This window comes from Callospermophilus lateralis, chromosome 1 (assembly GCF_048772815.1).
Source record: "Callospermophilus lateralis isolate mCalLat2 chromosome 1, mCalLat2.hap1, whole genome shotgun sequence".
Classification (NCBI taxonomy): domain Eukaryota; kingdom Metazoa; phylum Chordata; class Mammalia; order Rodentia; family Sciuridae; genus Callospermophilus; species Callospermophilus lateralis.
The window spans coordinates 224,133,045-224,160,945 of NC_135305.1; the positions used below are offsets into that span (position 1 = coordinate 224,133,045).

Genomic DNA, 27,901 nt, shown 5'->3' on the forward strand with positions numbered 1-27,901 from the left:
CTTGAATTTTGCAGGAATTCAATGGAAGGTGCTCGCACATGTGATTACAAGTGGTGTAGATGGAGGGCCATTCAGGAGCTGGTCCCCAGGTTCATGTAGGGGCTGGCTCAGTGGGCAGCTGCCCTAGAGGGCTCAGGGTTACTCCAAGCCAAGTTGAGCTTTCCCTGCCCGCAAAAACCGAGTTGGGGATGAGGGCTTCTGGTGGTCTCATTTTTGTAGGTACCCAGTGTATTTGGATTTTTTTTCCCCACTGATATGGGGGATTGAACACGGGGACACTGTACAACTAAGCCACATCCCCAGCCCTTTGTTTTACTGAGACAAGGCTGGCTCTGACCCTCCTGCTTCAGTCTCCCGAGTCACTGGGATGACAGGCATGGGCCATCATATCCCAGCTAGCCTTGTTACATAGGCCCCCAAAGGCAAACTCATCCTTAGCCAGAACTAATGGATGTCAATTGCCATGGCCAGAGACAGGATACAACAAAACTCAAGGCGGGGAGATGGCTCCTGACCTAAGCTGCAGCCCCAGGCTCCTGGTGTGAGGCAGGTGCCAGGTGCCTCACAACCCACAGCCCAGGGACATCTGTAGTCACATCTGCCAGAACCCACAGGGCCCAAGACCCACACCAGAATAATAGATCCCTGCGTCAGGCCTCTCTGCCCCCCAAGTCCACAAGGAGGCCGGAAGCTGGGGCCCAGGCCAAGGGCTCGTCTGGGCTCCAGATCTTTCCTGGACAGGGAAGGAGGCGCAGGCGATGGAGAAAGAAAGCACACGACCTGGGTTTCTAATCCAAACGCACTTCTCTTTATTCAAACCAGGGTCAAACTGGTCAGTGGGAAACGCCCTAAAGCCTTGTGCCAAGAAGGTGGGCTTCCAGCAAGACCGTGCCTGCTGCACAGGGTCCAGGCTGCGGAAGTTAGTGCTGCCACGCGGCCAGCCAAGAGTGACCCACCTCCACAGCGCACTGCAGATGCTACCAGGCAGGCCGGCCGACAAAAGCAAGGAGTAAACAAAAAACAAAACACACTCAGTAGATTTCTTTAGCTCCCAGAGTTTCTGGACCAACAAGTCCCAACCCCCAAGCCAGGAGCGAGGGGACCTAAAAACACCCCCCTCCCACCAGTGCCGACCGAACCCTGTTTTTAAATTAAAAAATAAGCCAGTATACATCGTAGAAAATTTTCTCTTAAAAATCTCACAATTTGTAAATGTATATTTTTTTCTTTAACATAAAAGTTTACAATATACGGTAAAACAAAAGGCTCAGGAAAATAATTTCAAAAAAAAAAAAACAAAAACAAAAAAAAAAAAAAAGAAGAAGAAGAAGAAGGAAAAAGAAACCTGAAGTTTTTAATTAAAGCTGAAGACATTTTTTTAAACCCTGTTGTTGAACCAGTGACTTTTTTTTTATTGTGCTGATGGGTCAGAGAAAGAAATATATTTAAAAACTTCAGTCCAGTCACCCACAGCCAGCTCCGAAGCCTCTGCCCTCCCCCCTCCCCCCCAGGTTGTGATTGTCACAGTCCATGAGTCTCCAATCCTGGTCTCGGCCGGGGCGGGTTGTGTGGCGCTGCGGTTAGCGTCGGTAGGGGTGGAATCCTTGCACGTTGTGGTTCTGACCTCGCCCAAAGCCACTGCCACCGGCGGGGGGGCCCCCCGACCCTGGCACTGAGGGGCCCCCGTAGGAAGGGGGCTGCTGGCTGGGGTCGGAGAAGCCCTGTCCAAAGCCGCTCAAGTCCTGCCCGTAACCTGCTGGGGGAGAGAGGGTGTCAGCTCAAGATGCACAGCCCAGCCTGCTTGCTCTGCTTCAGAGCAACTCTGTTCCATTTTCTGAGGAAGGGTGATGATGTCTGGGCCTTGGAGCCCACGGGTCCCACAGGGTGGGGGCACCAGTGGGGACTTGACCCAGGTGGGGCCACCCCGGCAGGGACCCAAAACCTGGGAATTTTTATCTTTCAAGACCACATGAGCAGGACCCACACAAGAGAGAAAAGCAGCTTTCAGATCCTTCGTGGGTCTGGTGATCCTCCCCATTTCTACCTTGGCCCCATCCCCACATACCTGGAAGTCAGGGGGCAGGTGTGTGTCTAACTGGTTTGGGACACACCTGTAGACCCAGGACTACTACAATTTGCTTACACATGCTGCACATGGTCTCCGGGACTTAAAACACAGGATAGGCCTATGGTGCAGAGCATAGCCCTCACCTCCCTCATGGTAACCCTCACCACACCTGTGAGGCTGTCCCCACATCCCATGCCCACACGGTCCTCCCTTCAGGGCGGCCAGGAGCTCCAAGCTACAGACTAACTTGGCAGTGTTTAAGCCTCAACAAGAGCCAGACACACCTACACTATTGGCCTCGGGTGTAGGAGGTTCTTCTGGGAAAAGGGATGCACACCATCCTCAAGCGGAAGAGATGGGCCCTGCTCCTGCCCACCCCACCACAAACTTTGAAGACCCATCCAGGCCCTCTGGGTTCCCAAACAGGGGTGCACATGGACACAGGTGGGCCCTCTGGCTCTGGGTGCTCCTGGGGCCAGCTGTGGTCAGTTGAGATCCTCAAACTGGCAAGGGGCCCGTCCCAGAGGGCACCTCCAAGTATCCACCCCCGCCCAGGATGGCAAAGGAAGCCATGTCCGCTTCCCAGGTGCAGGCAGGTGGGAGGACCGTGTAGAAAGAGGCGGCACCTACCTAGGCCACATCACTGCTCAGCCTGACCATAAGAGTGTAAACAAAGAATGGGCCCGAAGCCTGACGGGTCTCGAGAATAGGTACCCAGGCCTGGCGAGAGACGAGACCAGGGTGACTAACCCACTGTGGCCAGGCAAGGAGCGAGCGGCAGACACGCACACTTGCACACCCCGCGGGCGCTTTGTGCTCCCCCTGCAGCTGTGACACACCAGGGCCTTGTGGTGGGCCAAGAACCAGCGCTGGCGGGGAGGGGGGCGGGGGATGTAAATGCAGGCCAGGGCCTGGGCCCTCCAGAGTCATTCAAGATGGGCCAGTGCCTCAGACAAGACGGCTCTGGCTCAGTCCAGGCTGAGAGAAGCAGGGCTGGAGGGAGCACCTTTTCAGGCGCCCTGGAAGCCAGGGCCTGCCTTCCTCAGGACATGAGCTTAGACACCTTGGGACAGGGAGGCCCACATTCTTGGGATCCAACCGTGCAAATGTCCCTTGAGGAGCCAATGATGAACAGAGCTCCCTCCACAGGGGTCACGGTACCAAACAAGGCTGGTCTTGGCACTGAGCTCATGCAGGGTGAAAGTGAGAAAAGCACAGACCAAGTCCTGTCTTGATCCAGTGTCCTCCCCTGAAGCCATCCACAGGAGTGACAAGCCGTGGAGTCCACCACAATGCCTCTGTCTAAGCCAGGGCTTGCTATTGACTCAAGCCTGCTCCTGGAATGGGGTCTGGCCTGTAGGGTACCTAATGACACACCAGAAACAAATAATCATGGGGCAGAGGGCCTGGATAGCCCTGACTAATGACCTCTAGCGAGGACACAGGAGAGCCTCAAGCCTGGACAATGATCACAACATCCACACCATCTTTCTGTGACCCCAGGAGGCACCTCCCCCTGACCCAGTCACAGCCTCTGGTTGCCAAAAGTACAGGCCCTGGCCACCTGCTGTGGGACCACCACCTTTCTTGACAGGTTCCCCCCTAAGTTCCGCTAGCCCCCGTTGCTGCCACCAGTTTTCCAGCAGCCTCTGCACACTGGCAATCTGCCCTGCTGCTGCTTCCTCCAGAGTGTGCTGGTGGGAAACACATGGAGGGAAGAAGACCGGCACAGAGCTGGGGGGACGCGCAGACCACTCACCATACTGACTGTAGGGGAAGTCTGGCTGGGCTGCTGGGGGTTTGCTCATGTCTGGGGCGGCCTGAGATGGAGGTGGTGGGAAAGCCAGTGGAGCTGCCCCAGGAGTGGCAGGAGGAGGAGGGACCCCAGGAGGGGCAAACTGATCCGGCGGTGGAGGTGGAGGCCCATAGCCAAAACCTGCAGACAGAGGAGAGCAAGGCACAAGACACGGGGTAAGGCCACAGGGTCAGCTGGATGGAGACCCACAGACCAGCCCCATAGGAGCTGCAAGATGGGATTTCCATCTAAAACCTACAGAAGGGACTATGGATCCTTGCTCCTGGGACATGACCCTAAGGAAACAATGACTGTCGAGGTGTTAACGGTGTGACCACAGGACAGAGTACTAGGCAGAAATCCAAGCAGCGAGGAATTCCACTGCAGATCTTTCTTTAGAAACAGCTGGACACAGCTTTGGGAAGGTAAGTCATCTGAGCTGTCTCAAAGGTAGGGGCCAATGGCAAGTTTTCAGAACAGAGCAAAGGGGTGGAAATGTGGCTCAGTGGTATAGTGCCTGCCTCACATGGACAAGGGCCTAGGTCCAACCCTCAGAGCACCAAGAAAAAAAGGGGGAAGGGTACTAGAGAGGACTACTATCCCACACCCTGATGCTGGGCTTCAGACCACCCAATACTTCCTTTTTTTAATTTCTTGGAACTAGGAATTGAACGCAGAGGTGTTCAGCCACTGAGCCACAGCCCTAGCCTTTTTTTCCTTCTTTCTTTTTTTTTTTTTGTGGTGCTGAGGATTGAACCCAGGGCCTTGTGCATACAAGGCAAGAACTCTACCAACTGAGCTATATCCCCAGCCCTCCCCAGCCCTTTTTATGTTGAGGCAAACCCTCACTAAGTTGTGCAGGGGCTCGCTAATTTGCTGAGACTGGCCTTGAACTTGAGATCCTCCTGCCTTAGCTTCCCAAGCCACTGGGATTACAGGAGTATGCTACCATGCCCAGTTTAGACTACCCAATTCCTGTCATTAAAAATAAGTTAGATTACTCTATATCAAGAATTGACAAATCTTTTTCCAATGGCTAAACTGTAGCACTGAACTATCCAACCTGGGACCTGGCCACATGTGGCCTCTGATTCCCCACAAGATGTGCCTGGTCCAAACTGTAATATATCCCAAGTATGTAACACACCGTATAAAGGACAACACAAAAATCAGATTATAGAACATTCATGCTGGATGACAGGGTCAGATAAGATGACGTAATCTGAGAAATAGGTGCTAGAAAATCCAGTTGTCTAGGGGGCCTGAGTGCCCTTCTTTGGAAGGTGCCAAGTCCCCATACCTAGAGAACATGAGCAAAGTGCTCTTACATTCTAGGCATGGTGACTGATTTTACACCTACATCTTTGATTTTAAAAGCCAAGTATATGGAAAAATCAATTAAGAACTAAAGTTTGGGGCTGGAGATGTGGCTCAAGTGGTAGCGCGCTGGCCTGTCATGCAAGAGGCACTGGGTTTGATCCTCAGCACCACATAAAAATAAATAAATATATTGTGTCCACCTAAAACAAAACAAAACAAAAAAAATAAAAAAAATAAATAAAAAAAAAAGAAAGAACTAAAGTTTTATACCTCAAATACACCTCACTGTTTTTTGTTTGTTTTTTTTTTTTAAACCAGGTGTATGAACCCAGGGATGATTTACCACTCAGCCACACCCCAGCCTTTTTAAAATTTTTTTTGAGGCAGAGTCTGGATAAATTGCTGAGGCTAGCTTTGAACTCACAATCCTCTTGCTTCAACTTCCTGAGTTGCTGGGATTACAGGAGTGTGTCACTGTGCCCAGCTTCTCTCATTTCTAAATAAAGAAGAATGGAAGAAGTCCAGACACCTCACCTCCTGAGAAATGAAGAACGAGAGCAAGGGTGCAAGGTGCAAGGCTCAGTTTCTGCATGAACCCGAGCTCCGTCAGTGCCAGGAGTGGGTTCAAGGCAATTAGAAGCCACCTGTGCAGTCTCTGTGCTCCAAACCCAAACAGGGACCGGGGGCAAGTGTCATGGCCAATGTCCACATGAAGCACAGGCCTAGTGAGCTCCAGCGCCAGCTCTGATGGGAGAGGAGCCCTCCCGAGGGGGCAAAGCCAAAACTTACTGAACTGTGGTGGGGCACCATAGCCTTGTGGGAAGCCCTGAGGAGGGGGGAAGCCGCCAGGAGGGGTGGACACGATGTAGGAGGTGAACGGAGGGGGCGGTGGGGGAGCTCCTCTTCCCGCAGGGGGTGGTCCGTAGCCACCTGGAACACACAACGCAGGGTGAAGGGCAAAGAGTGTCAGACACAAACCCCTGGCCACAGCCCAGACCCAGGCCTGCCAGGGCCTGTAGCGGGCCCCTCCCCTTCTTCCTCACCAGGAGAGGAAGTAAAAGAAATGATCTCAAGGGCCAGAGAGACACTGACAACGGCTTTACCGGCCATAGACAAGACCAGACGTGGGCTCTGAGAGTCGGCCTAGGATTTCGGATTCTGCTCTTTCCCTTTCTCTAAAAACAAGGACTCACCAATTGCCTGTCCTGCTGGCACCCACATTCCTAGATGAGAAAACAGAAGAGAAGGGTTGGTGCCGAGTCCTCCCAGTATTTTGATGCCAAGCAGTTGCCACGAGCAAGCGCCACCAACTGGGGCTGACCCCCCGGCCCCACCTGAGGCTCAGAGCCCACGGACATGGGTGGCACCAGGTGAAGCCTGTCTCCTAGGTCTTCAACACAGCCCCCTGATCAGAATGCCTCCCAAGTGCCTCTCCACTGGCACCCTACCACCTGGTGGCAGTCTCCTGACTGGGTACATGCCTCCATGGCCTCTGAGCCTTGAGGAACACAGGGACACTCCCCATGGCAGTCTGCATGCCTGGGCATAAAAAAAAGTGGTTCCCCTGGCTGAGGCTGGGGCTCAGTGGTAGAGCACACCCAAGGCCTGGGTTCCATCCCCAGTACCACACATGTGTCTCTCTCCCTCCCTCCCCCCACCCCTCTCTCTCACACACACACACACACACACACACACACACACAAGAAAAGAGAAAAGAAAGAAAAAGAAAGGTGTGCCTATTCCATCTCATTTCCAACAGGGAGAATTCTCAAAGAAACCCTCAGGCTCAAGGTGTGGAGGAGACCACAGAGAATCCTGATACCACGGCTCAGAGAACAAAGTCCCCCAGGCAGGCATGTGTAAGCTCACTTGCTCAATACCTCCTGTAAACTATCAGCAGCACCAGCTACTGGTGGGCCCTGAAGTGGAGGGCACACAGCTTGGCGGAGGTGAGAGCAAATGCACAGACCCAAGTCTGGCAGGTTTTCATGGTGCCCCTGGAAGTGCTGCCCAACTGCCATATTGCAGGCAGCAGAGAACTCTTCACACCAAGTAGGCCACATCTGACTCTCTGACTGCCCACTCAGATCCACCACAGCCCTTCCTACACCCTTGCACATGGGCAACAAGACAAGGAATCTCAAAACAGATACTCCAAGGAAGGAAGACCCACTTGCCCAAACCGCAAGCAGCACCTAAGCCACAGTCAACCACACCACTGAGGGTTAGGAAGATGGCCGAGCCTTTTGTGCCCTCTGGACCGTGACGTACCTATGCCTGCACATCGGCAGGGCTTCTGAAACAGCTGCTCAGAACATGTGACACTGACAGTGAGTGGGGCAGGGGGAGCTCTCCCACTTTGGCAAGGCCTGCCAGTACCCAGAGAGCAATGCTGCTCTCGTCCCACAGCTCTGCCCATCAGGTAGTTGCATGAAGCCAAGGCCCAGGGGACCCATAGCCCTCCAAGCAACATAACAGTAGCCAGTTGATCCTTGAGCCCAGGTCTGGTCCCTCCAGGACCCTCAGAGCCTTACCTTGCGGGCCGTATCCTTGTTGCCACGTGGGCGGGGGCTGGCCTGCCCAGCCGTTCGCGGCATTGGGCACGACACGGCTCCCCCACTGGCTGGCACCTGGCTGTCCGGGCGCTTGGCTTTTGCTGTCCCGAGGCTCGGCCCGTTTAACTTCCACCTAAACAAACCAAGCTGTGGTTTAGGGAGAAGCTACAGCCCAGCGCCCCTTCCCTTCAGACACACCCTCAGTAACTTACAACTACACTTAGCATCTTACGACTTAAGACTAAGTACTTAACTATAAACCTTATTTAGGCCAGTACTTTTTTTTCTTAATTTTTTTTCCTTTTTAATTTTTTTTTTGTTTGTTTAAAAAAATGTTTCTCAGGTACAACAGATACAACTGTAAAGACAGCCTGTGCCCCACCCACTATGAACAGCAGAAGGAGCCAGGAACCCTCAGGAGATCTGTGTACACAGAGGTATCTCACTCCAGCTAAGACAGTAGCGCCTCCCTCGACAGGACAATAAGGGACCAGCACATGCCCAGCCCTGTCATGGGCCCAGCTGGCCACAAGGGCCTCTTAGAGCCCAACCCATTGCAACTTTAGCGCATACCTGAGAAACACAATTGGTTTTGACTTAAATTTTTATTTAAAATGTCTAATGGAAGATAAAGACTTACCTTCCCCAGGCTAATGCTTAAAGAATCTCAATTAACTCAAAGGAATGTCAGAGGGAATGGATGTGATAAGAGAATCTTACATTACATCTAACAAAAAAAGTAAACAAACATGCAATAAAATGGACATTTGAATCAGTAAGCAATCTTCATACTGTGTTAGGCAGCAACCCAGACCTCTCCCCAGAACTGGCTGGAGCCACAGCCTCTGAAACAAGGACAAGGGGCTAGAACAGCGTGAGCTAACTGTGCTTGACCTAGTTTTTCTGAGCACAGGGGCTGACCTGCTTCATGCATCTTTTAAAATATGGGCAGACCGACAATAGCAAAAACACCTCCCCCCCTCAATTCCAGGGCTGCCTCAGCTCTCAGGATCCCAAATCCTTCTTATTTTTATGATAAATTTTAATAATAATGAAGAGACAATGAGTCCACCTTGAGGGTTTCAGTCTGGAGGGATAAGCATTATGCCTTCAGAATTCCTTCAGAGATAACAAACAGGAAGCGCAGCAGAGGCACAAAGTCCCCCCACCTGCCCACCGCCCCAAGGACGCTCTGTGTGATGGGAACAGATCCTGTTAGCTCAAGGCAAGGCGATGACAGGGCCACCAGGCCGCTTCAAAAGACTCAAGTTAATGAGTCTTCACAAGCGCTCCTTATGGGAATTTGATTCCTGCTACAGAGCAAGGCAGTCCTTGTCATTCAAAAAACTCCTTTACCCTTTCCTATCAGAACAAGGGATGCCGTCACCTGGCACTTGGACTTTAATTACCTTGTGCATCCCAAACCCTTTACAAATGGAAAGCCCCAGCAAGGGTTCAATGGTGACCAGTGAAGGTCAGAGATGGCAACTTGGACTCCTGTGCATCCATCTAGCTTGTAAAATGAGTACCACACCAAGGTCACCGCAGCCAAGTCATACAGGGCTGGGGGGAACCCAGGGGAGGTGCCTGGGGACAGAACAGGGACATGTACTGAGCTGCCCTTCCTGCCCTACATATAAGGCCATACTTTCTCCAAATTCTCAATGTCACAGGACCTTAAAACACTGCACGCAGAATCCTTTAAAACTTTTCACAGCAGTCATGCCCCTTGCAATCTGCATGCCAATTTTAAACTAAAAGCTGCAAGAAATGTCAGAACAAGGTTTGTCTCCTTCTTTAGTTAGGTCCAAATGGAATCCATGAAGTCTGCAACCAAAGCTAAGCCACTGGGAACACAAAAACAACCACTCACTCCTCTGTTGCTAACCAAGGCTCTGGAAGGGAGACTTCAGAGCAGGCAGGGCAGAAACCCCCAGAGGTGACTGTGGTCTCACCTAGGGACAGAACCTGAGAGAGTAGGAGCTATGCAGCATAAAAGGCCATATCAGAACCACAGGCCAGGAGGCCTGGCATCACAAGGAGTAGGCTTTCCAAGCACCAAGACAATCCTGTAAAGATGCAGGCCCCTGAGCCTTTGTGAACCCTGAGAAGCCCACTCCATGTCACAGGAGTCCTACCAGGTATTCTCAGAAAGCGCTAAAGGTCCTGGTTAACCATGGTGAGAGGCCACTCTGACACCACCCAATGAGGACTGGCTGTGCAATAGAATGCTGGGGGCCCTGCGTCCTGTCCCTGCTCGGCTGTGGCAGCAACACAGTATGAAGATGAAACAACCAGAGGTCACTTGACTGCACAGTGGTTAAATAAGTACTATCGAGAGCATGTGGCTGGTCCCGGAGTTTCACAGTAAGTGACCCAATTTTAAAAAACCAATCCTTCATGATGTTTTCATGTTTCTTTCAGTTTTAAGTGGAACCTCGGATCTCAGAGGCCCTTGCTCATCACATTACAGGTCAGCATTACACAAAGGGGGCTGGGGCAGACATCTGAAGGAGTGGTCACTGAAACCAAGCCTGAGGCAACACTGCGATCTCACTGGAGGCCAGCCCAAACACATCAGGGCGCTCCCATCCCCAGTACCACCCAGGCCGCCCAGGGAAGGGGCTCCAGGAGCGAAGCCAGATGGCCACCCTGCTCAGGAAGCATGAGGCCCCATGGTAGAACCAGGTCCAACTTCACAGTCAGCAATCCCAGATGAACTTGTCTGATCCTCTTTTCTACTAAGGAATTTTCCTTTCCAGTGAAATCCCTCAGTTGCCTAAGACTTGGTTTGGTCTTAAGGTAAAATAAAACTACAACTACACACTTTTTTGCCCATGATGTCGTGAAAATGCATGTTGACAGCCTGGTCCACTGATTGTTCGTCCTCGAAAGTAATAAATCCAAAACCTAGCCAACGACGAAGAGTGAATCAAGGTAGCAGGGTGTTGTGACACAAAACAGGATGATGAACAGTATTAGGGAGGGACCAAGGGATCGGCCCAGGGTTTCAGCTAAGCCCCGTGTAGAGAAGCTACAGCCAAGGGCCATGGCTCCCAAGGGAGCCATCGACCCAATAGAGTGGACAGACAGCGACGTCTGCACTCTGCACCAGCTGACTGAGGTCTCCACCCGACACTGGGCGGGCTGAGTAGACGCGGGCTCTGTGTCAGGCACACTCTGGGGAGGAGAGGCACATCTCAGAGAGCCTCAGCCAGTGAGGCAAACAGGCCCCTGTCGCCCAAGGCCTGAGCCACTGCCCTGGCTCTCGTCCATGAAGACGACTGCGAGCTGCCCCTGCAAGAGGGGAGACCTCACCAGGAATCCACCTCAGTCAGGGGTGTGCGTGTGGGTGCATTTCTGCTTTTCTGAAACCCAGGATTCTCCCCCTTGGCTTGCAATTTGCTTTGCAGCTAGTGCTGACAGCAGCCATATATCGTTCTAAAGCGTTAAACAAAGTACAGAATCTACCACAGTGAGTGCCTCACTAAGCTTATCCAACACTGTTGGGTAAGCCCAAGGAGTCCTACCAGAGGTAACATATGTATGTTTATATGCATATATGTATACAGGTAAATAAATAGGTAAAACACAAAGATACAGGCCACAACGGGTTCCAGCAGGTCAAATTCTGCTGTCAGCAGCAAGAGCAAGAGGCACCATGTAATCAAAAAAGAAAATTTTAAAGGAAAAAAAAAAAAAAAAACAATTTAGCATTTCCCAAACACAAGAAAGTGGCAGTATAAACGAAGTTTGGTTGGTCTGGGGTGAGCACAGCCACCCAGCTAATAGAGTGTGTCTCCTCTTCTATGGGTAGGAGTGACCAGAGTCTCCTGTCTGGTCTGAGTAGAATGAGACCGCAGAGCACATTGGCCTCCGAGTCGGCCTGATGAGCACTACTACCTCCCGATGGCCTGGTACTTGGGCACTGAGAAGTAAGCAGCAAACTGCTACCCAAAGACCTCAGAAGAACAAAGATGGACAAGGGAAAGCCAAGAACCAGGTTGATAGGGGCTATCATCTACGCCAGGGTCACAGGGCTGCTACAGAGCATCGAATGGCAGAGGGACAGCGTGATACAGGCAGCACTGTGCACCAGGAGAGAGGCACGAGCTGGTGGAGAAGGGACATAGGGTTTGAGCAGGCAAGGGGCCCTGGTAAGGAGCAACTGTGGACAGGGCTTCTCAAGCTTATGGACTGTGGTGCTGGAGCACTAGGTAGAGAAGTTCTAAGCAAAAACTGTGGGTAGGAAGAGGAGGGAAACGGGGAAGAAATGGCAGCTCAGGAATTAGAGGTGAAAAAGACCACAGTAAAGGAACCAGGTTCGGGAGTCTTCTGATTTGCCCTATGTGTGCACACGTGCATCTGAGCATGACTATGCGCATCTGCACGGACCTGCAGGGGTCAGGACACAACAGGAGAGGAGAGAAAGTGAAACCATGAGGGCAAAGCACACAGAAGGGAGCACAGGTTGGAAAGGAAAAAAACCCAAGAACAAAGGGAGTGTGAGGTGAGCGGATGCAGCAGGCTGGAGCGAGTGTGAGGCCAGAAGTCAGGAACATGGGGAGGGCCAAGTGGGGACCATTGCACAGCAGCAGGAATTTTCACACCAGGAGATGGTGTGTTGGGAACACAGGGATGGTCTCGCATACCGGGACATACATGTCCACTATTTTAAGTAAACCGAGACAAGGAACAGGGAGAAGGGAGAATGGAAGGGAGGCAGACTAGTTCTTAAAAAGATTCAGCAAAGCCAAGAAGACAGGGACTTGCTGTCTGGGAGGACCTGCTAACCTGCCCTCTGATAATCTGGCAACCCCAGGGACAACTCCCAAGTCTGAGTGAAGCAGGAAACATGGGTCCCATGCCAGCCAGAAGCTTCCTCAATGTCAGCCCCTGTTGCCTCCCACCAGATGGGCTCAGCGACCCTAGCTACTTCCAATCCTGATCGGACAAGCACAGTCAGAGCAGGCGGACAGCTCTGCACAGCTGCATTGGGACCAGGAGCACCCAAGAGCAGCCCTCAGATTCCCAAGCACTGGAGGTTCACAAGATCAGAGGCGATATTTGGAACACAACATAGGTGAAGAACGACATATTAGAAAGTTGACATTTTCTTAAACATCAGGAGTGTCTGAAGCCACAGGGTTGGCTCGGTCCGTGTACAGTACAAGAGGCGGTGGGCCGTGGGTAGGGAGCCCAGAGCAGGCTTTCTAGGAACGATCTGTCTGTCAAGAGGCGGCAGCGGGACAGAAACACACTGAAACTTCGTTTACACCCCACTGGAGCAAAGCCGCTCCCTCCTCTGACTGCGGGACGGGCCTGTACCTGTGTGATATAATTTAGCACCTGGAGAAGAGAAATCTAAAGAGATATCGTTAATCACAAACAATTCACAGAGAGAAAAGGAAAACAGCTTACTTAACATTACTGTACTTTACTATGAAACACTTAAGTACATTGCTAAGCACATATGTCTACGTTAAATTAAGACTTAACAGCTTAATCACCAAGTGAGCAACACATTCCTTAACCATGGATAAGAGGAGGATGGAGGTTCAAATGGCAAACTATTCTCCAGCATGGCGGGCACATGCTGCGGGCTAGAGCCGCTTGGCTCTAAGGGGTTGCCTCCGCCTGACCTCAGGCAGATGGTGCGTGAGGGGACGTGTGACATGGAGCCACTGCGCAGACCTTGAACTGGCAGGTCTGCTCACGCGGCTAGTCCAAAAGCAGCTGATGAACCAAAAACATGGGCAGCAACAAATAGCAGCAGCCACAAAATAAGAAAAAAAAAAGGGGGTGGGGGGATGAAAGTGGGCACCCTCACCCACTAAGACCAGCGCAGACATACAGGTGTGGGAAGCTTGGGGAAGGATGCAGAAGGGCATGAGGCAGCGCCTCACCCCTCCTCCCACCTGCCCCTCTGGCTGAAGGGATAAAAACGAGGGGGTGGGAGAAAAGCATGGGATGGACAGAGGGAAGCCCGGATTCCAAGCTGAGCTGGGTGGGTACAGCTGGCATATGAGTGGGACTGGCCACACTGGTGAGGATGGGATGACACAGGTGTGAGAGAGAAGCTCAGTCTGCAGAACCACACTCCTCCAGGAGACATTTAAAACAGAAACCACATCAAAATTCATGTCAGGTCATAAAAACTTCACAAGAACGAGCCAAAAACAATGTGTGATGTCTGACCTTGGGAAGCACAGACAGGCTGAATGGAGCTGCGCAGGGGAGAGCCTACATTTTAGCGGTTAGGTCTCCAATTTGTCCTTACTGAGCAATGTTCCCTACGACCACCACCTAGCCTGTGTCTAAGGGGGTGAGATAGTTTGCCATCTGAGGGGGAAGGGGTACAGGTCAGGACAAACTAGATTAGCCGTTACCTCGAGGCCTCTGCTTTTCTGCATCATAGATCATAACCACCTCGGTGACCTGGAGAGGAAGAGAGCAAAGTGAGGTGCAGGTACTATTTCTCTTTCTAGTAAGAGCCCCAAGATTCAACTTTTGTGAACACCATGCTTGAGCTTGGGAAATTTTAGGGCCAAGGTAAGCTTTATAGGGTCTAGTGTATGAAAGCCCAATGTTGATGGGGTGGACAGAACAAACTGCTTTGGCCCCAAGTCTCCTGGGTAGGCACAGGGACACCAGCCACCAGGCTTAGCCCCACTGCCTAACAAAGTGTTTGCAGAGAAAGATGAGGCGACCATGATCCCAACTGCATGTCCTAGCAGGGGATGTGACCTAGAAGAGTCCACAGGTACCCTTTCACTCATATTTGAGGGAAGTGAGGCTTATTCAGGTGAAGTAAGCTTGGACCTCATCATTGCAGGCAGCTGTGGGCTCCAGGATTCAGGCAGAGCACCCGGTCAGCCATGGCTCTGTACTCTGCCCCTGCCCAGTACTCCTTCCTCCCTGGCCCAGCCTGCAGCACCCTTAGGAACACCTGATAAACAGACTGCAACCAGAGCTCACAGGCAGTCAACAGCTGATCCGCTGGCCAAGCCCATACACCTCACTCCAAACAGAGCGTGTCCCACAGCGGGCCCTCCCCAGTGTCAAGTCCCAGGGCTGGCTGAACATCTCATAGGCTGCTCCACCAGGGCACTGAGTTCCCTGCATGACTCCTAAAAAATCTAAATTTCCAAAGGAATTCTCAAGGATTTCAGTCTTTCCCAGAAAAACCACTTAGGGGTAGCTTTGCCATCAGAGAAAACATCAAGGAGGAAATGGGTTAAAACATCTGTGATGCCAGAGAGGCCTGGAGGATAAGTGAGCTTGCTTCCAGACTGCTGGGCTGTTTTGCCGATGCAGAACCCAGGAAAGCACCTCACCAGACCAGCCCACTGTACCTGAAGGCTGCTTCCTCACGGGCACCTGGTCTTGGGCCTCGGGGAGGGGAAGATGCTAACCTCAGTGTGGACCTGGTCTAGGGCCATCCCTCCAGCAACCAAGGGGCAGCATGACTTCTTGGGCACAGCTGGCTCCACAGCTAAGCCAAACACCATCCTCTTCACTACCATTATCTGATGCTTCAAACCATGATGGTCACAAGACAATCAGAAGGGCAATCGTGAAGTCCATCTAATTTAGCACTTGCTGGAAAAGTCACAGGAACATTCTGCTGGATCTCAAATGATCATAAAGAGAAAGGCTGGGTCTTGTTTTTTTTTGTGTGTGTGTGTGGGGGGGGGGGGGATGGGGGACATGGGAATGTGCAGCAGATCCTCCAACTTTAAGGAGGCCAAGGATGGGAAGCACCTGCTGGGACCAGCCAGCACACTGAGGCACAAGGAACTTACCACTCCAAATTTCTTGAAGTATTCCCTGAGCTCTGTCTCACCACAGTTGTGAGGAATTCCACCAACGAAGATCTTGTTTGATTTACTGTTATCGCTCCGGGGTCCTTTCTGCTGTGTTGAGGAGGAAAAGGGGATTAGCTTGTGGTAGGACTTCAAACACTTCCCATTAGTTAGGTGTTACATCATCTTTGCATCTGTCCTAAGAGTCAGCTGAAAGCCAGACCAAACACACTCTAAAAATCCAAAGATTTTTAGAGAGGCTGGGACTGGGGCTCAGTGGTGGAGTGCAAGGCCCCGGGTTTAATCCTCAGCACCACATAAAACTAAATAAATAAAATAAGGTTAAAAAAAAAAAAAAAAAAAAAAGAACATAAAAAACTGAGCTGAGATGACCCACTTCTCTGGACATATATGGAGACAGTAAGCATGGCATTTCTGCAAGGCTGTATTTCAGGTAAGTGTAAACACAGCACACCTTACGTCCCACCTCAGCTATTCTAAACGACAACAGCCACAACCATTAAAAGCTCTGCAAGCCAGACTTGATGGTGCATGCTTGTTGTCCCCACTAGACAGAGGCAGGAGGGTGGCTCGAGCTGAGGAGTTCAAGACCAGCCTGGGTAACATAGTGATACCTTGTCTCAAAAACTCCCACAGCTCTGCAATGCAAAGCTAGAGATTTTGAAGGAGTGAGGAGAAGGCAGCTTTGAGGATCATAGCTTAGACAGCTGAGAAGCAACTGCAAGATATCTGCTCCTTCTTCCTGCCCCTCTGTTTCCAATCCCGACTTCCTTTCCCTATCCAAGGACATCATGTTTTGTTGCCCCAACTGCTTTGGATTAAGAGACCAGACTTTGGGGAATGAGAGTTCACTGCCATGATGGGTGATGGTTTCATGGGTGCACAGGTCAGTCAAGTCATCAAGTTACGCAGTTTATTACATGCCTAATACATCTTATAAAATGGCTAAGAGACTAAAATGTCTTAACAAGGGCTCAGTGGTAGAGCACTCGCTTAGCAAGTGTGAGGCACTGGGTTCAATCCTCAGCACCATAAATAAATAAATAAATAAATAAATAAATAAATAAATAAATAGAATAAAGTATTATGTTAAAAAAAAAAAAAAAAAGACTTAACTAATAACCAGATAGAACATAACCCTTGATTGGACTTCAGGAGACAAGAGACATTTGTGAAGCAATTCTGGAAACAGGAGTACAGACCAGACACACGACATCCTTAGGTGTGGCGACGGTGAGGGTGGGGGATCTGACTTTAGGAGGACACACCACTAGTTAGGAGGGATACATGTAGTCAGACATAGGCATAAATACACATAAATATTTGGCAAAATTTAACAGCTGATGAATCTAGTGGGATATTTAGATATTCGCTGTACTAGTCTTCCAATTTTCCTGTACTTAAAAAATTTGAAATATAACATTGGAAAAAAAAATGTTGCAAGGGCCTAAGGTCTCATCCTCCATAGCAGCTAGAATACTGCTAGAAAAGCAGATTCTCAGGCTCCACCCAGCCCTCTGACCAGGGGCGCCTGGAGGGGTCAGCTCAGCGCTATCCAGAACTCTTTATCAAGACAAGAGTGCTCTCCATCTGCATTGCCCCATGAAGTTCTAGTGATGCAACTGCTGGGCCAGGCAAAGGCACTATGTATGCGGCAAAACCCAAAACCCCACTCAAGGATGATAACTGTACCTGAGCAACAGGGACCACAGTTCATGAGAAACCCTTCACCACAGGATGGGGTTTTAAGTTCAGTTGACCACCGTTCTCCCTTACCCATGATCACTTAAGACCAGTAAGAATTTTCCTGGTTACAAGATAAAATGCAGTACAGGCTAAAACTGGGCAATTATCAATTGCTCCAGGGTCATCTAGAAGACCTCTACTGCTCTCCTTTTTAATGAGCAACACCACCAGAGGAAAACATATTTTCCCTTTAAATCTGCCCAAAGTACACACAAGGAAGCCAGGCGCTGAGGGACATGCTGCAATCCTAGTGACTTGGGAGGCTAAGGCAGGAGGGTTGCAGGTTCAAGGTCAGTCTCAGCAACTTAGTAAGGCCCTAAAGCAACTTTGCAAGACCCTGTCTCAAAATAAAATAAAAATGCCTAGGGGTGCAGCTCAGTGGCAAAGCATGCCTGGGTTCAATTCCCAGTTAAAAAAAAAAAAAAAGCATTCACAAGGAGGCCTCCCACCCCAGCCTCTTACCCATCCTTCCTTTGGCCGTGTTCGCTCTGGCTGCATTCCCCGAGGAGTGCATGGCTTCGGGTCGATCTGTAGGAAGTTTCAAACCAGCCCATTGAGAACATAGGCTACTTTCTCTAGAAAAGAAGGTGTTTCCAACAGCAGCCAGCTTCACGGCACACTGGCCCACACAGGCCACCCAATTGGCCCAATTTTTCAACAGCTAGTCCAAATACCAAGGCCCAACCCCTTTAAATCCAGCCCACATTAAAAGACTCTAAAATAAACATCAGTCAACGTTCAGTCACAGAGTTAAGCTGAAGGAATGGCAAACAAAAGACAGGGCAGGAAAGAATGAGAAGACACTTACATTCCGGCCGTCCAGGGTGTGTGGTCTGCTGGCCAGCACCGTCCCCACACAGTTTGGGTCTTTAAATTTGACAAATCCAAAACCACGAGACTGGTTGGTTGTTTTATCTTTCATGATAACACAGTCAACAACTTCTCCATATTGGGAAAAGTAGCTGCGCAGAGTCTCTGCTCAGAGATTGGGAACAAAAACACAAAACACACACAAACCAGGGCATTAAGCAAACACATCTAATAGTTGGAGGGTGCACATGCACACACACTTGCTCCCTTCCAGTTCATCGGCCTTACCTGACCAAGGCTGGGATGAGCAACACATGAACTGGCTTAGCAACTAACTGCTGAGGGGAGGAAGAGGGCCCAGAAGAGGTACATGGAGATGGGCAAGGGAAATTCTGGACGACAGATGCATTACATCCTCATAAATTAGAAAAGGGACAAGTGACCATAGCAATAGCAGATAGCTCTGTTCTGCTTCATAGGAACAGGAGAGCAAAGCTTAAGGGGATGCAAACATGACAACATTTGAGTGACAACCAGCAACCCAGGAATGCTGACTTAACACAGTGACTGCCCTAGCAAAACTCTAGACCTCTACCCCACAGTGAATAGTTCTGACTCCACAACCTTCTTGTGGCTTGCAACTGTGGGCCACAATCTTCCTGTGGCTCTGACCAAAAAGATCAAGACCAATTTAACAGATTCAAAGGGAATACCACTATCTCTGCCCCTAGACAGCTCCCAGTCAAATGTCTCCTGCCCAGAAACCCAGACAATGTCCAAGGACTTCAACAAATCCCAGGCAGTAGCAACAGATGAGGTCAGGGAACCTCACAGCCTGCAGCACCTACCTTGGGTTGTGCTCCAGTCAAGGCCGCCCACAAAGAGCTTCCTGCAATTCAACAGAAAATGTTCAGGATCAACTTGACTCTCAGCTCAGGATTGTTCCCATCCCACCATGTCAAGAATGTAATTCAAACAAGCAGAGTACTGCAAATGGGCTAATGTATGTCCCCTCTGGAGCATAAACAGCTACAGCTTTGTCCACACTGTTCAGACATGAGCAATGATTCCAACTTGTACCATAGGTGTGTCATAGAACCCACTGACTACATGCAATCATGCTACTTCCAAGTGGGGCTTGGAAACTCCAGCATCTGCAAATATTTTATAATCAGGAAAAGGAATTAAGGAATCTAGATTTGATTTTTTGGGGGGTGGGTGGGTAACTAGGGATTGACCCACTGAGCCACATCCCCAACCCTATTTTGTATTTTATGTAGAGTCAGGGTTTCACCGAGTTGCTTAGTGCCTCGCCACTGCAGAGGCTGGCTTTGAACTCGCAATCCTCCTGCCTCAGCACCCCCAAGCCTCTGGAATTACAGGTGTGCGACACAGCGCCAGCTTAGATTTGATTTTAACTGGAAAAGAAACTGACACATAAGATATTTGTCCCACCTAGCTTCTGAATTACAGTTGAGGGCATGGATTCGGTGCTGGAGCCCTATACCCACATCCCCACCTCAAGGCAGCCTTTTTGGATAGATGCAGGGGGCTTTCATGAAGAATCCCATCTCCAAGATCTCAGCTTTCCCAGTTCTCAAGGGCCTGGCAGGACCCAGGTTGAACAGAAGCAGCCAAGGGCAAATGCCCTGAAGGCCTGGATGAAGCAAGGCTGTGCTTATCTTCTGTTGCCCAGAGCACCCACTGGGCACAGCTGAGACACACATGGGGCCTCAGAGCTCACCTGCCTACGGGGCCTCAAGATTCCCCCAAACTCAGGGGGCAGGCCAGGTGAACCAGCTATAGCTTGCATGTCCTGCCCATTATATCAGGAAAGAGAACACACACTCATCAGGTCCTTCATCTGAGCCTCAGCTGTGCCAACCCCATCATCACCCTCCCAACTAGACCATCTTCAGAGATCAGAGCACCCTTCAGGCTTAGGGTCACCACCGGAGACACAAGAAATCTCTGGCATCACTAAAAACGCCTGACCACCATACTACACTGGGCTCCTCTCAACCCCCCCCACCTCTGGCACTCTAGTACTAAGGGTTGAACCACTAACTATACCCCTAATACTTTTCTTTTTTTATACCTTTATTTTGTTTATTTTCATTTCATGTGATACGGGGGGGGGGGGGGGGGGGGGGCCTCACGCATGCTAGGCAAGCACTCTACCACTGAGCCCAACCCTACCACCAGAAAGGTACAAACCACCATTTTCAAAGTGCCAATAAGCAAGCCCTGCGTTGGCCAGACTAGTTTAAGCTCTAAGCCTCATTTAAATTCCAAATCCAAAACTTAGGTATTAAGGGTGAAAGGCTAGACAGGCCATTATCATCACAGCTGACACAACTGGAATAGAACCTGCAGATCACATAAATGTGCCTCAAGATGGCACTCTACTTTGGGAAACAGGACATCTCGTGGTGTCCAATCCTTTCTAAACATTTTTTATTTTGAGGTAGGATCTCATTAGGTTGCCTAGACTGTCTTCAAACTGCAGATCCTACTGCTTCAGCCTCCCAAGTGGCCAGGATGACAAGTGTGTCCAGTCATACCCGACTTTGAGACAAGACTCTTCCCCAGTGAGCAATGTCCCATCAGCCACCACAGAAGCTTAGAGCCAAAAGGAAGCTTCCTCTGACAGCTCCTGACAGCTGCCCCAGGAGCAACCCTTGCAAGGCAGCTGATGCACCCATCACTGCTCAATCCCATGACCTCCATGACCATGACCCTCTGTAAATGCCAGCTTCCCTTTGTCAGCCCTTCTGTCAAGGGTTGTTCCTACTCTTTTCCTCCAAGGAAAAGTAATTTAGATTTAGTGTGAAAAACAATTCCCTACCACCAGAAAGGTACCCACCACCATCTTCAAAGTGCCAATAAGCAAGCCCTGTGTTGCCCAGTTCTTGCATGGTGGGATGAGAAGGGCAAGGATGCAGAACCTTCCTGGAGACAGATCTGTAAAGACATGTTCCAGGGGAGATGTGCTGATCAAGCAGCCACAGGAGGCTCAGGTTTAGGCCTCATTAAAACCATGAGTATCCTACACACCTTGGAATGGGGCCAGAGAGTGCTGAGGTGAGGCCAGGCCAAGCAGGCAGACAGCAGGCCTCTTTGTGCCTCACTCCCCACAGACCGAGGCAGGCCTGTGGTAGGCCATAGGTGAGAAGGCTAGTGACATCCACAGAAACCAAATCAAAGCAAATCCCACCTTACCAAAAAATACCAGTCTTTATTTAGCACAGTCTCCAAGCAAAACAATGAGGGGATAAGCAGATGTCCTCCTCCAAGCAACTCAATCTTTGCCAGGGCTGCCACTGCCAGGACAGAACTGGCCAGACTAGTTTCAGCTCTAAGCCTCATTTAAATTCCAAATCCAAAACTTAGGTATTAAGGGTAAAAGGCTAGACAGGCCATTATCATCACAGCTGACACAACCGGAATAGAACCTGCAGATCACATAAATGTGCCTCAAGATGGCACTCTACTTTGGGAAACAGGACACCTCGTGGTGTCCACAGAAAGAAGAATCAGGTCTCTGGCTTACTCTCAAAATATTAAACAACAACAACAACAAAACAACAGTGTTGGGGGAAGAGTACAGCAAAACTATCATGTGCAGATATGGAGCCATTGCTAGCCAGTGGCTGGGCAGAGTACATCATGGGAATTTTTGTTACTATGTTGATAATTTCTCTGTAAGCCTGAAGTGATATACATTATAAGTTATGAAAACTTTCATTACTGAGGAAATGATGTAATTTAAGTTTTTTTCTGAAACAGTCTCATCACTCATGAAATCTGACAGACAGTAAGTGCTCTATGCTACTTGCTGAGGGGAAGAAAACTCGCCTGTGTGAAAACCTTGTGTGTTTCATTCCTTTACTCCTGCTTGGAAGGGGACAGCAGGTAAGGGGACACATTCCCCCAGTCAACAGGGGGAAGGTTCTAGAAGGTCCCAGGAAGAAGGCTGCATCTCCTCAGTTGCAGGGGTCAGCTCTAGGAATCTGGCACAAAGTCCTAACCTCTGAACCTTGTTTTTTTTTTTTTTTTTTTTCCCCTTTTTTTTCAATCAATAAAATAAGAAAGCCCCTGGCAGCCAACCCACCAGGAGTGAGCAAGAAGCCAAGGAGTTCAAGGCAAAGACTCAGAAGGTTCTCTTAACCAGGATCAGCTCGCTTAGGGGCCAAGACACTTCTTTGCATTAATCGGTAGCCCAGGTGCTTCTGTGCCCAGCTTGCTCACACTATGCCTTCCCCACACAGTGGCTAGAAGGTGTGAAGTAAGGGATTAGTACAAAGCTCTGCTCCCAGGCTCTGCCTCTGCAGGGCTCATGGGTAGGGGTCATTACCCAACAATGGCACCTCTCATATGGCTTCTCTATGTGGCCCAGAGCCAGGAGGACTGCCAGTTCCACTTGTCCAAACCAATGTATTCTGTGACATGCAAGCATCATACCCAGGTTCAGATCCAGTCCAAAGCCCACCAGCTGGGCTGGGGACACAGCTCAGTTGGTAGAGTGCTTGCCTTGCATGCACAAGGCCCTGGGTTCCATCCCCAGCACCATTAAAAAAAAAAAAAAGCCTAAGGTCCCAAATCCCACTGGCTCTGTGCATGCTCAATGTTGAGTGTTAGCCCAAGACTGCAGATGGCTTCAATCCGAAGGGGCTCTGCAGAAGTGGCCTACCTGCTAAACCAAAAACCTGTCTGAGGAGGACTTCCCAGCTTCTGCTATGCGCTTTAGGGCAACCACAAGGTATTTATGCCAGAAAATAAATCTCAAGGGCTTCCCCTGGTCCTGGGTAACCACAGAGTGCTATGGCCTTCTGGCAGGCTTCAGGATCCAGCAAGCAGATGACCTCGGGGAGGGCATTTGAGCCATCAACTGACTTGACTGGCCCAGTCTCCATCTCAGTCACTGGTTCTTCTTGGACTTAGTTCACAGGGCAAGAAGCAGAAAGCCAGGACCAATCTCGACTGTTTTGTAATGAGGACTTTTTCTTCTCAAGAACATAAACAAGCCAGGAGTGGTGGCGCACACCTGTAAGCCCAGCCCCAGGGGCTGGGGAGGCTGAGGCAGGAGGATCAGAGTTCAAAGCCAGCCTCAGCAATAGCGAGGCACTAAGCAACTCAATGAGACCCTGTCTCTAAATAAAATACAAAATAAGACTGGGGATGTGGCGCAGTGGTTGAGTGCCCCTGAGTTCAATCATGGGTTCAGGGGTACCCCTCCCCACCAAAAAAAAAAAAAAAAAAAAACATAAACAAACAGAGCCTATGTGTGGAATTTCTAGCTTCTTCAGATGAGGGCCTCCTAGGCCTAATCTCCAGGATTTTTGTCCTCCCTTAAACCATGACCTCCAGAATCACCTTGGGTCCTTATTCTCCCAAAGGGAAGGAGGCAGACCCTGAAAAGGCATACACTCCTGCCCAACCTTGGGAAACCACAAGGGCCAGATGGGAACCCACATCACAGTCCCCATGTGAATTGTGAGCCTGTGGTCCATTCCCAGTTCAGCTCCTCCCCTTGATGGCAGGGAACGTGACACAGGAGAAGCCCCACAACTTCATAGGCAGTGACATGCTGCTTCATGAACAGCCTCTACATGCCCTCATCCCTAGTTTATTGGTGACATCCACACCCTACCCCTCAAGATCATTTGTGTCCCACCCTCCCAGACATTCCAGGATCCTCCTGATCCAAACAAAGTCAATAAGCATGTTTGTTAAGGGCTGGGATGTGACTGTGATGTGGCTCAGAGGTAGTGATTGCCTAGCATGTCCAAGGCCCTGGATTTATCCTTCGCACTGCCAAAAAAAAAAAAAAAAAGACTAAAGCAAAGCACTTGTCAAGGAGGTGGGCCTCCTGCCTAAAGCACCATTCACATCAATTATAGTGAATGACATGGTAAAGTGGCACAACTGCTTGTAGCACCTTCCAAAGGAACAGTCGTGCCACAGGACTGGGCCTGCCTGGAACAAAAGATCTTACACACAGAGACAACAAAGTTGCAACATGGGAGAACAGTGGGGCCCAGCCCACATGCATTCTCTGTGCCACCAGGACAGTGGAAGGGCCTGGGACTCCCCATCTGGCCAGTCCATTTCCTGGGTGACCCTAAGCCAAATTCCCTCACCTTATGAGCTTCAATCTCTCTGGCAAAGGGAAGGGTTAGCATCAAGATCACTGTGCTCCCAGGAGGTGTGGAGAGCACCGAGTTACTAGCCCTCGTCAGGGGTGACAGTGCTAGCTCTCTGCAGATGGCCTATTAAACCTCTGAAATCAAACGCAAGTTAAAAACACATTCCAAATTTGTGGCCAATTTTGCAGGACTTAGACCAGCCCAACACAGGAAATAAGTCCTAAATCCACACAGAACAAATGAAGGCACACATTGGAACCAGGCCACAAGGAATAAGACTGTGCTTACTCTGGCAACACCCCCAACCCCCCAAAAAAAGGCTAGAGCAATAGAGACGGTCAGCAGAGTCGCTGCATGCAGGGATAACTTCAAAATGCAGGAAGCATTAAGACAATCCCCAACTGTGGGCTCTCACTTTGAGCAATTCTGTCCCCAGGAGACACTGGGCCCTACATTGGGACATGTGTGGTTGTTCCAACAAGGAGTGGGTGCTAGAGATGCTCCTCAGCACTCTGCAGTGCCCTGGACACCCCACCTCAGGACACCCCACAATACCCAGGGGGAAACCTTCCTCAGAGTAACTTCTAACATGTAAGAAAAGCCCCTAAAGGGCTGTCTGTGCTCCCCACACACTAGATTCTAAGCATTCTAAGAACAGCCTCCTCTTCAAATCATGGCTTCCTCTGAATCAACCTGTCCTGCTCTTGCTCACAGTGAGCAAGCACTGGGTCAGTTGGGAGCTCAACTCTTGGGTGTCTACTTTCCAAAGCCATTCCAATAAATTATTTCAGAAGAACCTAAGCCCTTTGTGTGTGGACCACTCCACAGCAGCACTGCTTCTGCTGTGGTTAGAGTGCATCCCCCAAAGTCACTAAAATTAGACAGGTGATCCCTAGTGCAAAAGCTGAGAGGTGGGACCCTTCAGGATGGTTCTGGATCACAGGACTGGGTTCCCAACCCTTAGCACAGGATTGAGTCTCACCTAAAGGATAAGTTCAGTCCCTCCCCTCTCTCCATGTGCCTCTGTCACGTATGATACCACATGAAGGCCCTCACTCATCATGGGCCCTTGATCTAAGACTTTCAGCCTCTAGAACTGGAAGAAATCAAACTTTGTTCTTTATCAACTGCCAAGTCTCAGAAACTCTGTCACAGCAGCACAAAACAGACTGAGAGACTCCTTAACACCCAGCTTCAGCAGCTGCCCATCCTCCCAGTCCAGCTGCAGCCTAGCAGGCAAGTGTACCCACACCAAATTCCAAGGTCTTTTCCACTATCTGTGACTCTTTCCTCAAAGGTCTCCAGTGTCCCTTTCTTGTGATTCTGAGTAGTTCAGACAGTGACAAACACATCACATAAAATCTTCCACAACTTCCTTCCCTCCAGTTCCATGACAGTCTGTCACTCTGAAGGCTGGCAGGACTATGTGGTCTGTGCACCTGAGGTGACAATTCAAAACCTTTTTGTCCACCTGCAATGTAGGCATGGGCCTCCCCAATACCTGGGAACAATGATCAGACACCAGTCACCCATCAGCCACTCATGATGAGACTCTAGAAAACAATGCTCTTTGTAATCCTATGTTTCAGAATTTTAATGGGAGGGACCTAAACCAAGGCTAGGATGACTTCCCAGAGCCAGGCAGAGCAGGGCACCCTAGGCTCAGACCTCCCCACCCATGCTTCTTAGCTCCACACTCCCCCACTTGGTGCTCAGGCCTCAGAAGCATGGCACTTCAGCACCTCTAGTATGGGAAGGGGAGTGGCCCACATGAAACTCCTCACTCCTTCCTGCCCTAGGAGTCAGTCCTTAGGCTGTGAGAATCAGGACGCAGACAACACTAAGTAAACTCTGGGTGCCTCACTCTACTTCTACTGCACCAGGCTGCTCACAGACAAACTCATCTCTTCCATCAAAGACTCAAACCCAAGAGTGTGGGCAGCACACACCTGTAATCCCAGGGAGGTCAAGGCAGGAGGATCTCAAGTTGGAAGGCAGCCAGGCAACTTAGCAAGGCCCTGTCTTGGGGAGACCCAGTCCCGGGATGTGGCTCACTGGCAGAACACCTCTGGGCTCAATCCCGACTCCCAAAAGGAAACACTTGACCACGAAAGTGGGCCTGACAGAAGGACGGTCCCTTGCCAGCCTTCCCAGACAGTGATCCCAGGTGTGAGCGCATGAGGGGGCGCAGGGTCCTGAGGCCAACCCCTGCCGAGCGGCACTGCCAAGACGCAGGCCAGAAGCATGCGTGTCAGAGCGACACGACGTGGCTCCTGTCCACCCCACCTCAGGGGCCTGGAGGCGACAGCAGGGGTGAGTTCTGAGGGAAGTGCATGTCACTGGACACTTCGGATACACCCTGCCACCTGCTGAAAAACCAAGGCCTGCTGCACCCTGAGCGTGGCACTGCCACCTTCGCCCCAGTCAGCAGCAGGTTCCCTGCCAGGCGCCGCGGGAGCCTCCCTAGGCCGCACACCGGGGTCGCTAAGCACCGGCAGAGCCGGCCAACTCCCCGTGAGGCCCTCCTGCAGAGCAGCAGAAATTCCCGGGTTCTCGGCGACTTCCAAGTTCAGGGCTGCGACGCGGCGCCACGGCCCGCGGAGCCGGGTGACACTCACAGCCCTCCGAAGTCCCAAGTCCCCGAGGTCCTTCCGTACTCCGCGGGCTCCCGGCTGCCAGCCGCTGCGGGCCGCGGCCTCTGCACGGCCATCCATCAGCAGCCTCGGGGCCGACCGCGAGGAGCCTCCGCGGCGGCCCCCTCCCGGCTCCCGGCCGCACTCGCCACGCGACCAGGCCGAAGCGGCGGGCGCCTCACCAGGCGCGCGTCCCCGGGCACCGGCAGCAGGGCGGCAGCAGGGCGGCCGCGGCCAGCCCAGGCGCTCGGCCCGAGGACGGGTCCGCGGCGCCTCACGCCGCCCCTGCCGAGCCCGCCCCGCGGCGCCCATGCCCGGGCGGCTCACCGGAGGCCGCCGAGGCCCCGCGCGACCCCGGCCTCCCCGCCATGTGCGCCGACCCCAGTTCCGGCGCGGGCCGCGGACACCCGAGCCCCTCAAGGCACCGCGCAGGGTCCCCCCGGCCGAAACGCCGACGAGGCGCGGCGGGCGCGCCCGGGACGTCCGCCCGCCCCCCGGGCCCCCTCGAGGCGCCCGCACGCCGGCTCCGCCCCGGCCTGCGGCCCCCGGCGCCGGGCAGCCCGCGCCCGCGTCCGCCCCCCGGCCGGCGTGACCTTGACGGGCCGGCCCCCCGCCCGGCCCGCCCCGGGGGCGGCGTCTCGGGGCCGGCGGCGGGGCGGGGGCGCGGGCCCGGGGCGGCGGCGCAGGCTGGCCCGCCCGTCCTCACCCGATCTCGTCGGCTCCCGAGTTGTTCATGGCGGCGGCGGCGCTCGGCGTCCCCGGGCCTCCTGGCTCGCTCCCGCCTCCGGAAGGTCACCCGCTCCGTCGCCCTCCCCACAGCCGCGGCCCGGATCTGCGCAACGGCGGCGGCGGCGGCGGCGGCTACTACCTCCTCCCCTCAGCGCCAACGGTCACCGCGCGTCCCCGCGCCGCCGCGCCGCCGCCCTGCGCACGCCCGGGCGCGCTCCCGCACGGGGCCTCCGAGGGCGGGGCCAGGGGTGCGCCGCGCGTGCGTGCGGG

General features: G+C 51.8%; 1 protein-coding gene across 15 annotated transcripts; it reads right to left on the minus strand.

The window, feature by feature from the left end:
- Positions 1-785: 785 nt before the first annotated feature.
- Positions 786-27,833, minus strand: Dazap1 (DAZ associated protein 1). Of its 15 annotated transcripts, XM_077109839.1 has the most exons (13): positions 21,178-21,964; positions 20,987-21,084; positions 18,969-19,009; positions 18,119-18,285; positions 17,773-17,838; positions 15,544-15,654; positions 14,128-14,176; positions 10,566-10,648; positions 7,718-7,871; positions 6,377-6,406; positions 5,973-6,113; positions 3,828-4,004; positions 786-1,756 (listed from the first exon to the last, which is right to left on the minus strand). In XM_077109839.1, exons 4-13 carry the CDS (start codon positions 18,230-18,232, stop codon positions 1,581-1,583), a joined length of 1,101 nt encoding a protein of 366 aa, XP_076965954.1. In that variant the 5' UTR covers positions 18,233-18,285; positions 18,969-19,009; positions 20,987-21,084; positions 21,178-21,964; the 3' UTR covers positions 786-1,580. The 15 variants fall into 15 exon arrangements, with proteins under 15 accessions (XP_076965954.1, XP_076965950.1, XP_076965951.1 ...); XM_077109835.1 differs by lacking the exons at positions 20,987-21,084; positions 21,178-21,964 and adding an exon at positions 27,609-27,833 and having other exon boundaries at positions 15,544-15,651; XM_077109836.1 differs by lacking the exons at positions 20,987-21,084; positions 21,178-21,964 and adding an exon at positions 27,609-27,832 and having other exon boundaries at positions 786-1,753; positions 15,544-15,651.
- Between the last annotated feature and the right edge of the window lie 68 nt (positions 27,834-27,901).